Source organism: Nyctereutes procyonoides, unplaced genomic scaffold, assembly GCF_905146905.1.
Source record: "Nyctereutes procyonoides isolate TBG_1078 unplaced genomic scaffold, NYPRO_anot_genome, whole genome shotgun sequence".
Lineage (NCBI taxonomy): Eukaryota > Metazoa > Chordata > Mammalia > Carnivora > Canidae > Nyctereutes > Nyctereutes procyonoides.
The window spans coordinates 20,160,001-20,173,782 of record NW_026575133.1 but is presented as its reverse complement, the minus strand read 5'-3'; the positions used below and the strand labels follow the sequence as shown (position 1 = coordinate 20,173,782).

At 54.6% G+C, this 13,782-nt stretch overlaps 1 protein-coding gene across 1 annotated transcript; it reads right to left on the bottom strand.

Annotated features, from left to right (window-relative positions):
- Positions 1 to 404: 404 nt before the first annotated feature.
- Positions 405 to 12,323, bottom strand: KCNK18 (potassium two pore domain channel subfamily K member 18). Its single transcript, XM_055345962.1, has 3 exons — positions 12,104 to 12,323; positions 9,344 to 9,472; positions 405 to 1,201 (listed from the first exon to the last, which is right to left on the bottom strand). Exons 1-3 carry the CDS (start codon positions 12,321 to 12,323, stop codon positions 405 to 407), a joined length of 1,146 nt encoding a protein of 381 aa, XP_055201937.1.
- Positions 12,324 to 13,782: the final 1,459 nt, after the last annotated feature.

Below are 13,782 nucleotides of genomic sequence, written 5' to 3'. Positions count from 1 at the left end.
GGGTGAACGGGGAGCCTCTCGGGAAGATTTTAATCCAGCTGCAAGTACACATCGCAAGAGCAAAGGTAATTTTTTTTCTCGTAACTCAAGAAAAGCTGTGAGTGACATCCATAGGGTGGCTTCATCTACATAAGGTGGGGCTTTTCAAAAATGAAGACAGGGCAACTAATGGGGCTCTGGAGGATGGTGATAGTTTTTGTCTCATGTCTTGATACGAAAGGCATTGGCCACGTTTCTGCAGGGCCTCGAGACCCAAATTAGCCTTCATGCAGGATTTATCTCTAAGCCCCAAGGTCTCAGGTGACAGGTGGCGGGGTCACCAGTTCCAACGACCCTGGCCCCCAAAAGACGAGGCGAGGAAACCAGCTCAGCTGGCATCTGCCACTCAGGAGAGGGTGGAGATTTCACTTTTTAACAGGGTGGTAAAATAGCCCTTTTGCAAAGAACAGCATGAGATTTTTGTAGAGGTGAAGCAGCCTGTTCTGCACCAGCTTGAAAGCGATGCACACGATCTCCATCCCAATGATGATGTAAATGGAGAAGAACAAGAAGAAGTGGGGGTGTTTGAGAACGGTATCCCCGAACCCAATGGTGGTCAGTGTGACAAAGCAGAAATAGAAGGCGTTCTCGAAGTTCAGCTGCGTCTCCCAGATGGGGAGGATGGCCGCTGCACAGGAAATGTAGGCGAACACAAGGAGGGTGATGACCGGGAGGGGGACGTCCAGCTTCTCCACCTGCCGTCCCACCTCGTCCAGGTTGCTGATGATCGAGTAGGAGAGTCTCCCGGACACGAGCTCGGGACACGAGTTACTCCTCTGCACGGCCTGCGGGGGCGGTTGCAGCGTGTTCTGCTTCTCCCGTGCAAGGAGTCTCTCGAACAGATCTGCGTTGCCGCCCGGGGCCGAGGGACACCTGCCGGGTTTGACGTCCGGAAGCTCTTGGGCATCTATGACGATCCTCGGGACAGCTTTGGCCGCGGGCTTGGTGGCCGGCCTTCTGCAGAGCAAGCGACAGCACCACTCGCGAAGGTGAGGCGGGAAGATTGGCAGCTTTTGGAACCGATTGTAAGACGTGGACAGGATGGTGGCCAGGATGTCACCCATGTCGGTGAGGACTAGGAACATCAGGGGGATGCCGAAGAGGGCGTAGAGCATGCACAAGTATTTGCCGAGCCTGGTGACAGGATAGATGTGGCCGTAACCTGAAAAAGAGGACAGAGCCCAGGATTGTGGTGTCTGCTCTTCCCCTTCCCCCCAGAAGCTGGAAAGAGACCTTCTGGCATTTCGCCTCCTTGGTAGGATGGTTTACACAATGTGTTTGAAAATACTCCTCTTAAAGCATTCATCTGCCATCTGGCATTGCGCTCGCTTTGGTGGGGGGAGTGGGAGGCGAAACCCGGCTTCTCTTTAGGATAAGGAGCAGCTCATAGCCAGATCTTTGACCCAAGATGTCCTTGACAGGGGACAAGCATGGCTGGGAGTGAGCTGATCGCTTTTCATTTTGCTGAAAAATTTCTAAGCATCCACATGACTGGATGGCTACAGGGGAGAGGCTGTGGACGGCTTTGCCATCGTACCCACGTCCACCTCCACCCTCCACGAAGGCACCTGTTTTTAAGAAGCCACCCTTGTCCTCCCCGGGACGTCTGGCCTCCGTGGTTTATTGGTTCCTACGGAACGGGCTATCAGTATGTGGCAACAGTGGACAGCAGCGTGCATAGCGTGAGGGATTGTAGAAGGATGGAAGGAATGAAACACAATTGCTGCCCTCAGAGCCACTGCGGCTGAGATTGGATGAAAACGTTCGCAAATGCTAGTGAAGTGGTCGGGATCCCAGCATCTGCAATCTTACGAACCTGAGTTCGAATCCCAGCTCTGCCATTTACTAGAACGTTACCTGACTTTGGCTCACATTTTCAAGTTTCTTGTCTGTAAAATAGGGATGGCAATCCCTGCTTTGTATATTGACCAGCTGGAAGGACTACATGAGACCCGGGCCTGACCCAGAGTGGGCAGCTGATCAGTGTTGGCGTCCCTGCCCTCAGGAGCTGAAAGCAGCTGCCGGTAGCACTTACCGTGGGCTGGCATCAACCAACGTGCGTAGGCAGGCACGGTTACCACCATTCACAGGTGGGGAACCTGAGGCTCGGAGAAATGAAGCAACCCGGCCAAGAGCACTCAGTGATAAAGAGTGAAGTTGGCAGTCAAACCCCGAGAACCACCCAGCGGCCACGCCAGCATTGATCCCCACGGGGCCAGGAGCACCCACGGGGGTGGAAGGTTGCAATCCTTAAGAACCACTCAGCCAAGCAAAGAGAGGGCTGGGCTGAGGCTTCTGTGCTTTTCAGGGGTTCCGTCCTTCCATCACCCCATCCCTGTCCCTCCTGTCAGCAGCAGGGCAGGGGCAGAGAGACGTCAACCCCTGCAGCCCAGGTAGCTGGATCTTCTGGAGAGACCGAGCTCCGTCATTCAACAAAATGAGGGAAAAGCTTTTGTATTAAATGCCTGTGTTTAATTTTTGATGTCATACAAGATGATTAATACGGAAACCCCTAGGCCAACTATGTAAATTGATTTGAAGGCACTTGCTAGGCTGGCTAAGCCCCAGCCTCCTCCACGGCTAATTCCCTGTGCAGACTCTGGCCTCAGGCCCTGCGTCCCAGGAGCACGCAGGTGTCTAGGTTGCCCACCCTCACCGGAGTCCTGGGAGAGGGCTGTGGACCTCAAAGGGTCTCATCAGTTGGCATCCAACCCAGAGCACTCCATGCCACCCTTGGCTGGTTCCACGAGGCGCCATACTGTGGCAGAATGTGCATTCACAGCGCATGTGCATGTTGAGTGCTTACTGCATGCGCTGGGGACACAGTGGTGAGGGAAGCAGATGTGGTATCTTATCCCATCTCGCTGAGCTTCTGGGTAGTGGGAGAGGCAGATGTGAATCATATAACCACCCCAGCGACTATGCTATGGCAGACAGGGACCAATAACAGGACATAAAGGAGCAGACTGTTCTTGGAGCTCCTAGAACAAAGGTACCCGTCCTGGATTCGCGATTATTGAGCACCTACTGTATGCCAGGCACTCGTGGGTGGGGTTGGGGGTACAACAAGAAACAGGCAGAGGTCCTGCCTTCTAGGACTCCTAGTTGAGAGGGAAGCAAGGCCTTGACCTTAGCTTTCTATCATCAGCAGGATGTGGCGAGGATCCAACAGGTGTATGCACCAGGGGTCAGGAATAGGGGCCACATTGGCTAACCCTCCCATCAGAGAGCCAGGTTTGTTTCACGGGGCAGGACTTGCTGAGACAGTGCCAAGGATTCCAAATGCCTCTGTTTCCCTTCCCTGTTCCCTGAGGGCCTCCAGCAGCTCCGGCCCTCCCCTCAAGGAGAGGAGGTTGCCAAGGAGGCCTCAGTGCCTTGTCCAGGCTTCAGAGAGAGCTCAGAGGCACTGAGGAGATGAAGGCGGGGGTGGGGACTTTCAGGAAAAGGAGGAGAAGAGAACAACAGAGATGGGCCATGGGGGAGAATAACCATCCGCCCAGTGTGCCTGGAGCTGACATGCTTCCCAGATCACTCGACTTTCTGTGCTAAAACTGGCAGTCCCAGGCAAACGGGGCAGGTGGGCACTGCGGCCATGAAGGAAGGTGTGGGAAGATTCTCTGGAGCCGGGGAGATGAGGGAGGAGGGCACCTGGAGCCTCTCCTGGGGAGACAGGAGCGCAGAGAGGCCTGGCCACAGAGTCCTGGTGGAGCCCGGTGTCAGCAAAGGTTCCTGTGCCAAAGCTTGTCATGGGCCCCACAGAGCCATTGGTCCTTAGATGTCAGCAGCAGCCACAAGAGCTCATAGATGGGGACCACCTTGTTTTCTAGATGGTGGATAAGCCCCCTGATTCTTATGTACCCCCAGGAGAGTCAGGAGAGGCTCCACAGTAGAAACCGTTCAGCTTCCAGGACTGGGTCCTGGGGTCAGACCTATTTTAAGGAAAAGAACATCACATTTCTAGAATAAAGTGCCTTGTAGGGTGAAAATCCCCTTCCTAGTGAAATCCCAATGCCGGCAACCACCATTGTTACCATGTTTAATGGACAAGGAACAAGAAGTCAGGTGACCCATCTGGCATAACAGAGCCCAAACATACCCTGACAAGGGTGTGCACCCCTTAATAAAGACTTGCCCTGGGCAGCCCAGGTGGCTCAGTGGTTTAGCACCACCTTCAGCCCAGGGCGTCATCCTGGAGACCCAGGATCGAGTCCCATGTCAGGCTCCTGCATGGAGCCTGCTTCTCCCTCTGCCTCTATCTGCCTCCCCTACCCCACCACCATGTGTGTCTCTCATGAAATAAATAAATACAATCTTTAAAAAAAAAAAAGACTTGCCCCATACGTTCCACCCCAGTGTCCTCCTTGGCAAAGGTGAGTTTAGTGGATTTAAACTAGACATGGCTGCCTCTAGGTGGAACACGTTTAGAGTCCAGGAGATATGCTATAGTCCAGAAAATGCATCGAGGAAGCAAATCTCAGAGAGCACATGGCCCCTATGAAGGAAATTGTATTAACTGTACTAATTACTGAACGCTGAAATGCATAACGGAAAATCCTATCATTGCTTATAATGTATTCTTACATTCCAATATGGTCCACTCCACTCAGGCTGTATTTAATAGCCCATGCACTTTACTTCCTTTCTTTTAAGTAGGCTCCACGCCCAGCATGGAGCTCAGTGTGGGGCTTGAACTCATGACCCTGAGATCAAGACCAGAGCTGAGATCAAGAGTCCAAAGCTTTAATGGACTGAACCACACCCAGGTGCCCCCTTGCCCTTTACCTTCTAATCCAAGGAGATTGACCCAGTTGGAAATGACTGGGGATTGACCAACCTCATGCCTGCCAGGTGTCCCTTTATCAGCATCAAGACCAGGCGCATTAAGGGTGACCCAGAGATTAGGGCAGGAAGCACTTTAAACACTATTATTGATTACAGAGAGTGGAGAACCTCCCCAACAGCCTCTTCCATTGTAATTACTGGACGGCATGATGTCCTAATTGATTTGATAGTAGCATCGTTTTCTTGGGATTTAAACCAAGATAATGGGTTTCCATTAGATCAGTGGTTCACAGCCCGGACTCCCATTAGAATCACCTGGAGGGCTCTGAAAAATGCTGAGGCCTGGGTCTGTCCCTGGAGATTCTGACTTGATTGCCACAGGGTCCAGGCTTGGGAGCTTTTAAAAAATAGCCAGATGATTGCAATGTGCAGCCAGGACTGAGAACCCTCGCGTCGGGTCAGTGCTTCGTAGACATTAGCCTGCACCAGCATCACCTGGAGCACTTGCTAAATACAGATTCCCGGGCCTCACATCCATAGTTTCTGACTCGGTGGGTCTAGGATGGGGCCTGAGAATTAACTCTCATTTCTAACAAGTTCTCAGGTGATGCTCATGCCACGGGTCGAGGGACCACAGCATTCGATCAGTTTTCAACGGGGGCAACGTTTGCCCCCCCCAGGGGACATTTAGCAATGTGGAGACAGTGGAAGAAGAGGTGGGAGCCTCTGGGGGGTAGAGGCCAGGGATGCTGCTACTCATCCTACGATGAACAGGACGGCCCCCACCAGGGAGAGTCATCTGGCTCAAGATGCCCACAGTGGCAGCTGAGAAAGCCTGCATTAGATCAGTCCCCTGACGTTCTTGAGGAAAAGGAAAACAGACTGAACCCCTTCACTCACTTCCACTATCTTCCTTGGGGCTGCCGCTTCCCCGTGACTATTGTCCCACTGAGTGTGGGTATCCCTGAAAAGGGCAGCTGTGCCCTGCCTCTGCCTTGCTGGCAGTGACTTCCTTCTCCAGAAGCCTCAGCTTGCTGCTAAATGTCACAGCACCTACCCTGTAGGGTTGTCGTGTCATGAGGATTAGGTAAAATAATGCACATAAGGCCTGTGGCCACCATGCCCAGTGCTGGCAAGCGCTCAGTTCTCCAGTAGCTAGTGGACATCTTGCTGCCTGCCCGTTACCAGTCCCTGCTGGAGAGGCAAGGTAGGGGGAGAGACCGGCTCTGAAAGAAGCCACGTGGGGGCACAAATATGTGCCCATTTGTGAAGCCTGTTGCAACAGACACTGGTTGCACCCCCAGCAACCATTCCCTTCATCTTTCCTGGGGTACCATTGCTCCCCCACCTGGTTTAGAGAGGGATCCAATTGGTCTAAGTCATCCTGGCGATCTAATCCCCTTGCCAGGACTGGCTTAGGGGTGGAAGTTTCTAGGAAGGGTTTCTTTGCTGATGGTGATGGCCAGCCCCCCCACCCCCCGCCTCTCTCTATGAGATGCAGTTCTGTCCAGATAGGAGTGGACACTGGTGCCCTGCTGAGCAGGACGGAGGGAACCTGATGCTCAGTGCCATGGCTGAGCTGCACATTGACCAGCCCTAGAGCCGTCCCCACTGGATTTCTTACCTGGGAACGAACACGTTTTCCCTACAGTTCGGGCCACTTGGGTTGGATTTTCCACTAGCGGCAGCGGCGAGGATCCTGGTTGCCTCTTACATCTACCCTCACACTGATCTGAAGGCCGGGGAGGTGTTACAGATGAGGAGCGAGGCTCAGACAGGCCACATTGCTCCGTGGCGGTCACATAGCCGACCCAAGGTGGCCAGCCTCCAGAGTCCACAGCTGGCCAGTGTGCTCACACACACACACACACACACACACACACACACACACACACACACAGTGTGAGGGAACCTCAGCATGAGCATCCAAGCCACAGCCGGAGCTCTGTGACCCTCATAGGCCTGTCCACCTCAGGGATTGGTGCTCTCTTGAATGAAGATGGGGATCCAGGCCTTTTCACTGGCCCAGAGAGGCAGCGGCTAAGCCATGGGCCATGCTCCTGGTGGGGATGCTGGCTCAGGAGCTCCTGAGCTGTGGCCACCTCCACTCCTGTGACCCTGTCCCCAGCAGGGGAGACTCCTGTCAGCCCTGGCATGGCCCCTCCGACCTGGCCCCACCTGCTGTACCATCGCAAAGGGAAGCCAGGGGCTGATAGTTACTAGAGCATCCTCAGATGCTGGCCCAGGGACACGGTGCCCAAGGGCAAGGATGGCCCCATCCCCATAGCTCTAGAGGCTGTTGCTCATGCCACGTCCCCCCTCTCTCCTATCTGTTCTCTGCTCTGTCACCCAGGAGCCCACGGTTTGTGTGGCCACTGAGAAGAGGGTCTGTGGCCCCCTTTACATGAGCAATCGGTCACTGTAGGGGGCAGCTCTGCCCCACACCGTCCCCTCTACCCTGGGCTCTGGAAGGACTGCCCTGGGCCAATGACTTGCACATAAGGAATCTTTCCTTTGTTTGGGAGCTGAAGACACATGTAGGAAGTGCAGGGAGTGGAGTAAGGCTGGCTCCTCCTCCCCAGGTGCCTTTCCTTCCAGGCAGTGGCATCAACTCCCGCCAGACAAAGGACTCCCTGGGAATCTGAGCACCCCCTGCCCCCAGGCTCAGCCAGGCTCTCCCTGGGGCTCCCTGCACAGGACCAGGCAGGGTCCCTGCTGCACACCCCCAGACCTGCAAGGCTGGCTGGCAGGCTACTTTGGGGAAAGAGCACTGGATCTGGAGTCTCAGGTGGGCACCAGCTCTACTCACTGCGTGCCCTTGGCCCCCGCCAGCGCCTCTCTGGGCTCAGGCTCCCCACCTGATTCATAAGACCTCTGCGAGCTTTCAGGGAGGCAGCTTGGCCAGCCCAGGTGGCTCGGCGGTTTAGCGCCGCCTTCAGCCCGGGGCGTGATCCTGGAGACCCGGGATCGAGTCCCACGTCGGGCTCCCTGCATGGAGCCTGCTTCTCCCTCCGCCTGTGTCTCTGTCTCTCGCCCCCTGTCCCCCGTCCCCGTGTCTCTCACGAATACATAAATAAATAATCTTTAAAATAAAAAAAATAAAGGAGGCAGCTTGGTACAGCCCTGGAGTAACTGTTAGTTCCCGTTACCACCGCAGCCCTTCCTCCTCCCTCACATCACTGTTGGGTGTTGGGGCTCCCAGGCCTGCTCTGGAACACCGTGCTCCCTCTCCACACCACGCCCCCCCCCCGCCCCGTGCTCACCTCCACTCCCTGGGAGTCTCTTGCCATCTATATGCTGGTGACTCTGAAACCCACCGCCCCAACCCTGCCCATGGCCCTGAGCACCGACCCCCATTTCCAGCAGTGCTGGGCATCTCCGCTTGGAAGCTCCATGGGAGCCTTGACCTCGACTGGCCCTGAGGCATCACTTCCATCCCCAGGCCCAGCATCCCCACCACCCTCCCTGCGGCCTGCCGAGCCCACCCAGCAAAGACTGTGGTGTTTTCCTCATCTCCCGGGTGCCCAACCACTGCAGACTTTCCTGCAAAGTCTTCCCTCCAGTCCAGTCCTCTTCTCCGTCCTCATGACCGTTTTCCTGGGAGAGGCCATGGCCATCAGTGCTCATGTCGACTGCCACACAAACCCCCCCTACTGCTCTCCATGCTGCCAGTCTCCCCCTGTCTGGTCCACCTCCACGCTACAGCTGGGGTGATCTTTCTGGAATGCTGAGCTACCGTGTTCTTCCCTTGCTTACAACCCTCCAGACACTGAGCCCAGCCTCCTTAGCCCGGCTCGCAGGCCTCCCCAGGACTGGGCCCCCCACTCCCCCCCACCTCCCTTCACCCCTAATTAACCTCCTTACAATGCCTGCCATTCCTTTTGCTGCTGGGCCTTTGTCCATGCTGGCTTCTTGGCCTGGAGGGTCCTCTTCATGCCCACCGGCCCCCACGGTGACTCCTGCTCTCCCTGTCTGACTCAGCATGGCTGTCAACCCCTCCAGGGAGCCCTTGAACCACCCCATGCCTGGGGCAGCTGCCCCTACTCTGTGCTCCCACAATACTCTGGGATACATCACAGGCTGACCACATTCGGTTTCCTGAGTACTTCTCTCTTGCACAAGAGCCTGTGCTGGCAGGTGCCATTGGCAAGAGGTGTTTCGTACAAGAGCATTCAGCCAAGGGGCAAGAGGGGGCTGAAATGCAGCCTACCCCTTGCTCAATGGGGTCTACACCCGGGCAAAGGGCTGCACCCACCTCAAGGACTGCACGCTTCCCAAATTCCCAGCAGCAGGAGCTCCCCCTTTTAGGAGCCAGCAGCAGTCCTGCTCCCTGCCGTATCCCCCTAGGAGGGAGCAGCGGCCACTCGGCACACAGACCCGGCTCAGGGTCAGCACTTCGTCACCATTGCCTGACCAAGTGAATCGAACGTTCCACATCCCCACCAAGGGGCCCCGGCCTCCCCCTCCTCCCTCTCTCTCCTGCAGGTCTCTCTCCCAGGCCCGCCCTTGCCCTTGGACTTACCCACCGTGCTGATCACCGTGCAGCAGAAAAAGAGCGAGCTCAGGAAGGACCAGTCTGAAAAACTGCTAACCCAGTGGGGCTTCACCTTCTGCAGCAGCGTCCCGAGGTCCTGTTTCCTGCCTTCCTCAACTGGGGAAAGAGAGGACCAGTGTGAAGGAGAGGGCTTTGCTGAAGGCAGGTCCCACCGCGTGCAGGGGTCTTCCCCAGGGACCAGCACGTCCCCTGCCTTGTGTCCCTCAACGCCAAAACCTGGCTCTGCTTTTGCATGTCTCTGCCCTTAGGTCCTGCCTTTGGTGCCTGCAGGGATTATGAGGCCACATCCCCCATGAGATGAGCACCTAAGGGAGAGGCCCACGGGGGTCCCCTCAAGCTCAGCCACAAAATCTCTGTGCGGCCTTAGGAGGGGAAGCATTCTGAAATTTCTGGGCCTCTGTGTTTTTCACTTTGCAAAGGGGCATTCTAACTTTTGCTCAATCTCTCTCATCCCCACTGGGGTTCTTGAGAATTGAAAGCAAAATGGGTCCTTAAGAAATGTAAGCTCTTATATAGTTACAAACCATACCCACTCCCGGAGGTCATTAAGCCTGATGGGATTTGGTACTCATACTGGGGGATATGTGAGCACCGAGGCGCCTGAGGATTTCTGGGAAGCCTTGGCTTTCAAAACATCTAACCCCAGGCCAACAGAGCAGGATCGGGGCTCTGGTTCCTCAGGGCAGGTCCCAAATAATTCTGTTGGCCTGGGTGGCCAGTGGGCTTTGGGACCTCAGAAGCCATCCTGAGACTCTGGCACACAGTGGGAGGTCACTGCTCATTTGAATGGGCACCGACCTGGGAGTTCAGTCTAGACCCAGCTCTGACCCTGGGTAGCTCCCGCAGCCATAGACAAGATGCTTCTTTCTGAGCCTGTTTCCCCATCAGGAAGGCAGCGTGACATGGTGGTGAAAAGTGGGCTCTGGAGTTCAAAAGCCTAGGGTGGAATCCTTGGCTCCACTTTGTAGTTTGTGACCTTGGCCAGTTGCTTAACTCCTGGAGCCTCTGTTTCCTAACCTGTGAAAGGGGTCAATTCATACTGGCCCCTCTGGTTGGTGTGAGGATTAAGTGAGATATTGCATGAACTTGTTTGGCCCAGGGTCTGCACTTACTGACCTGGCACCTACTGAGCATCTTAATCTCCAAGAAAAATCAGTAGAAAATGGGGTTGGAGAGGTACCTGACCGGCTCATTCCGAAGAGCATGCAACTCTTGATCTCAGGGTTGTGAGTTCGAGCCCCATGTGGGGCGTAGACATTATTTAAAAACAAAAACAAAATCAAAATGGGGTTGGAGGGATCCCTGGGTGGCTCAGCGGTTTAGTGCCTGCCTTTGGCCCAGGGCGTGATCCTGGAGTCCCGGGATCAAATCCCGCATCAGGCTCCCTGCAGGGAGCCTGCTTCTCCCTCTGTCTGTGTCTCTGCTTCTCTCTCTGTGTGTGTCTATCATGAATAAATAAATAAAATCTTTAAAAAAATGGGTTTGGATCAGCTCTGCATTCTCATAGTGTTCTGTGCATCAGAATCACCTGGGGAACTTTAAAAATAAGATTCCTAACACAGCCCCAGAAATCTCGATAACAAGAGCCTGGAAATGTGTATTTCAGACAAGCTCCCTGGAGGATTCTGATGTGTGGCCAGGTTTGGGAAGCTCTGAACTTGTTGCCATCAGAGCCGGGATGGCTCAGAGTCCTGGCGGTGGTGGTGGTGGTGATGGCAGAGGGCTTCTCCTGGGCCGGCTCCAAGGAGGCATTTGTTTGGTACAGATGCAGAGAGAAGGAGTAGGACCTTCCAAGGAGGAGATAAGTGGCCTCCTGTGACCAGCCAGCCTCAACTGAAAGAACCTGCCTGAGAAGCAAGGTTGGGCCCATGGGAGGAGCAGTGAGCAGCCCAGCTGAGGACCTGTCACACCAGGGGCATCCTTCCCCTCACTTGTAGAGTCTGCTTTTCCTTTGTCTTTTATTAACTCTCTATATTTTTATTTTGCTCTGTTAAGTACAGATTTGCAAGCCTTGGGAAAGAAATAAGTGACTAAAGACACGTGAAACGTGGTAAGGACCTAGGTAAAGTGCTTGTGCCTTTCAAGAGGCTTCATGTCCTTTATCTGCTTCCCACAAGTCCCTATGATTGGCAGGCCTGAAACTGCGGGCCCCCACCGTCCAGCACACTGAGGCCCAGGGAGGGTAACAGCTCTGCCTCAGATCACACAGCCCATTGGGGGAGCAAAGGTCCAAGCCCAGTTTGATTGTTCCTTGAATCCTAGTTCCTATAAAATGAGTCATGTGGCCAGGCAGGCCGAATCCAGAGGACCAGCCTAGGAACCCCAACCCCGAATCTGGTCACCCATGTCCCCCAGTCATCATCACCAAATCTCCGGCAATCCAACCTCCTCAGAGACTGCTGGTCTGGGTGAGGCTGGGAGCTGAGGCAAAGGGAAGGGAAAGTGCTCTGGTCCTTCCAGAGCGCTTACTGGGTGCTCAGTGCTTTCCCTACATTCTTCATAGCAACACTAGCAGGCTGTTGTTCTCCCTATTTTATGGAGGAGAAGGCTGAGGCTCAGAGAGAAGTTGTTTGCCTAAGGTCCCACATAGGAATGAGGAAGATACAAGCTGAAGGCTCCCAGACACCCCCCAAACCTCACCAGCCTCCTGCAAGATGGCCCTCTGCTCCCTGGGGGCTGCCTCCACCCACAGAGAAAGGGCCCGCCCCGCCCAGGTGAGCCACCTACCTGTTCTGTTGCATTTCAAGATGCCACAGAGCTCCTCCAAGAACTCCTCAAAATCTGGGTCGTTTGGCCCCAATTTCTGGCCACCCTCGATGGCCGAGAAGAGGGCAGCACCCAGCAGCGCATAGGTCACCAGGGAGCAGAGGAAGCAGAGGCGAGGGAAAAGCTTCTCCAGGGCCTCCTGAAAGCACCTCCTGGCCAGGGGTGGCCCCTCAGCCTCCATCCTCCCAGGAGCGCTCAGCACAGGAGGAACTGGTGGAAGAGGCAGGAGCGGGCCCCAGCAGCAGGAGGAGGAGGAGGGACAGGGGGAGGAATGGGAGTGCCCAGAGAATGGCCAGGCTCCAGCACTAAGTGGATGGTGCATGTGCTTCCCCAAGGACTGGGAAGCAGCCGGTTCTCATCATGTTCAGTTACTTAGATGGCACCCCCCAGCACCCCAAATTGCTATTGATCTGCCAGCCTGGGAGCTGCCCTGCAGGGGCTTTGGGTAGACGCCGTGATGGTTGCTTTGTGCTTGGCCTTTCCCATCAGGAAGCTGCAATTTTGACTTCCAGGTACCAAATCTGATTTTTGGTTTTTAGGCCAGTGATTGTCCTTCCCAAGAGTCGCTTGTGAAATCTGGTTTCTTGGACTGGTAGTAGCAATAGTAAGGGGTATGGCCAGAGCCCTACAGTCTACATCCTTTATCCTGTATGGATCTAATTATTGGTCCGAATTCCTCACTCCCCTGTAGCATCCTGCCCCCACTTGCCCTGGCCTTAAGGTGGGCAGAGCTAGACCACATGATTTGCTCTAACCAATCAGCTATTAGCAGATGTGACAAAAGCAGGCGATTGAACTGTCCCCTGGACTCTGTTTCTGCCATGAGAAGAACATGCCCAGCGACAGACATGAGGTTGTGTGCGCATTCAGATCTCCCTTCATAAAAGGGTTCTCTGTGTTCAAGGAACACGGTTCACGACAGCCTCCAGCTATTCATTTCTTCAGGGTGGGCCTCAACTTTCAGGCCCTCTTCTCTGGGAAGCCCTCTGCAATGACTGAGCAAGGTGGGGGTACAAGAGCTTCCCCATATCTGCCGCCACCCCGAGGGACTCCTCCAACCTGCAATCTTTGTTCCAGAACTCCCCATTGGCCTGCCAGAGATTTTGTCATCTCTGCACCATGGACTGAAGACTTTCTCTGCCCCATCCTGCATCCCAGTAAAGGTTTTTTAGTTCTTACCTTATATCTCCATGTCTGTTTCGCAGAGGATCCAACCTGTAGGTAGCTGGTACCAAAAGTGTCCTGAGAGAGCACACCCTACGATGGAGATTTGGGACTGGGTTGACCAATACCCAAATGGTGGGGAGATGGTGTACAGACAGCTCTTTCCTGAAGGTGGAAGCCTCTCCAGTTGTTAAACCTCCCCCAGTGGTGAGCTGGAATGGTGTGCAGGTCGAAGGTGTTGACTAGTGCAACAGTTCAGGCATTTAAAACATTGGAGGAATAATAAACGTAAAGACAAGAAGTTTGGATGGTTATCATGAGGTTACATCGATCCTCTGAAGGCAAACTTAGAAGAAGGAGGTTAGTAGGACAGGGTACAGCCTGCAACTGAGATCGCAGCCCTGAGGGGTTGAAGGGGATATTGATCATCCCCTTCCTTCACTACCCATTTTAAATTCCCCTTGCCCTCTGCCAAC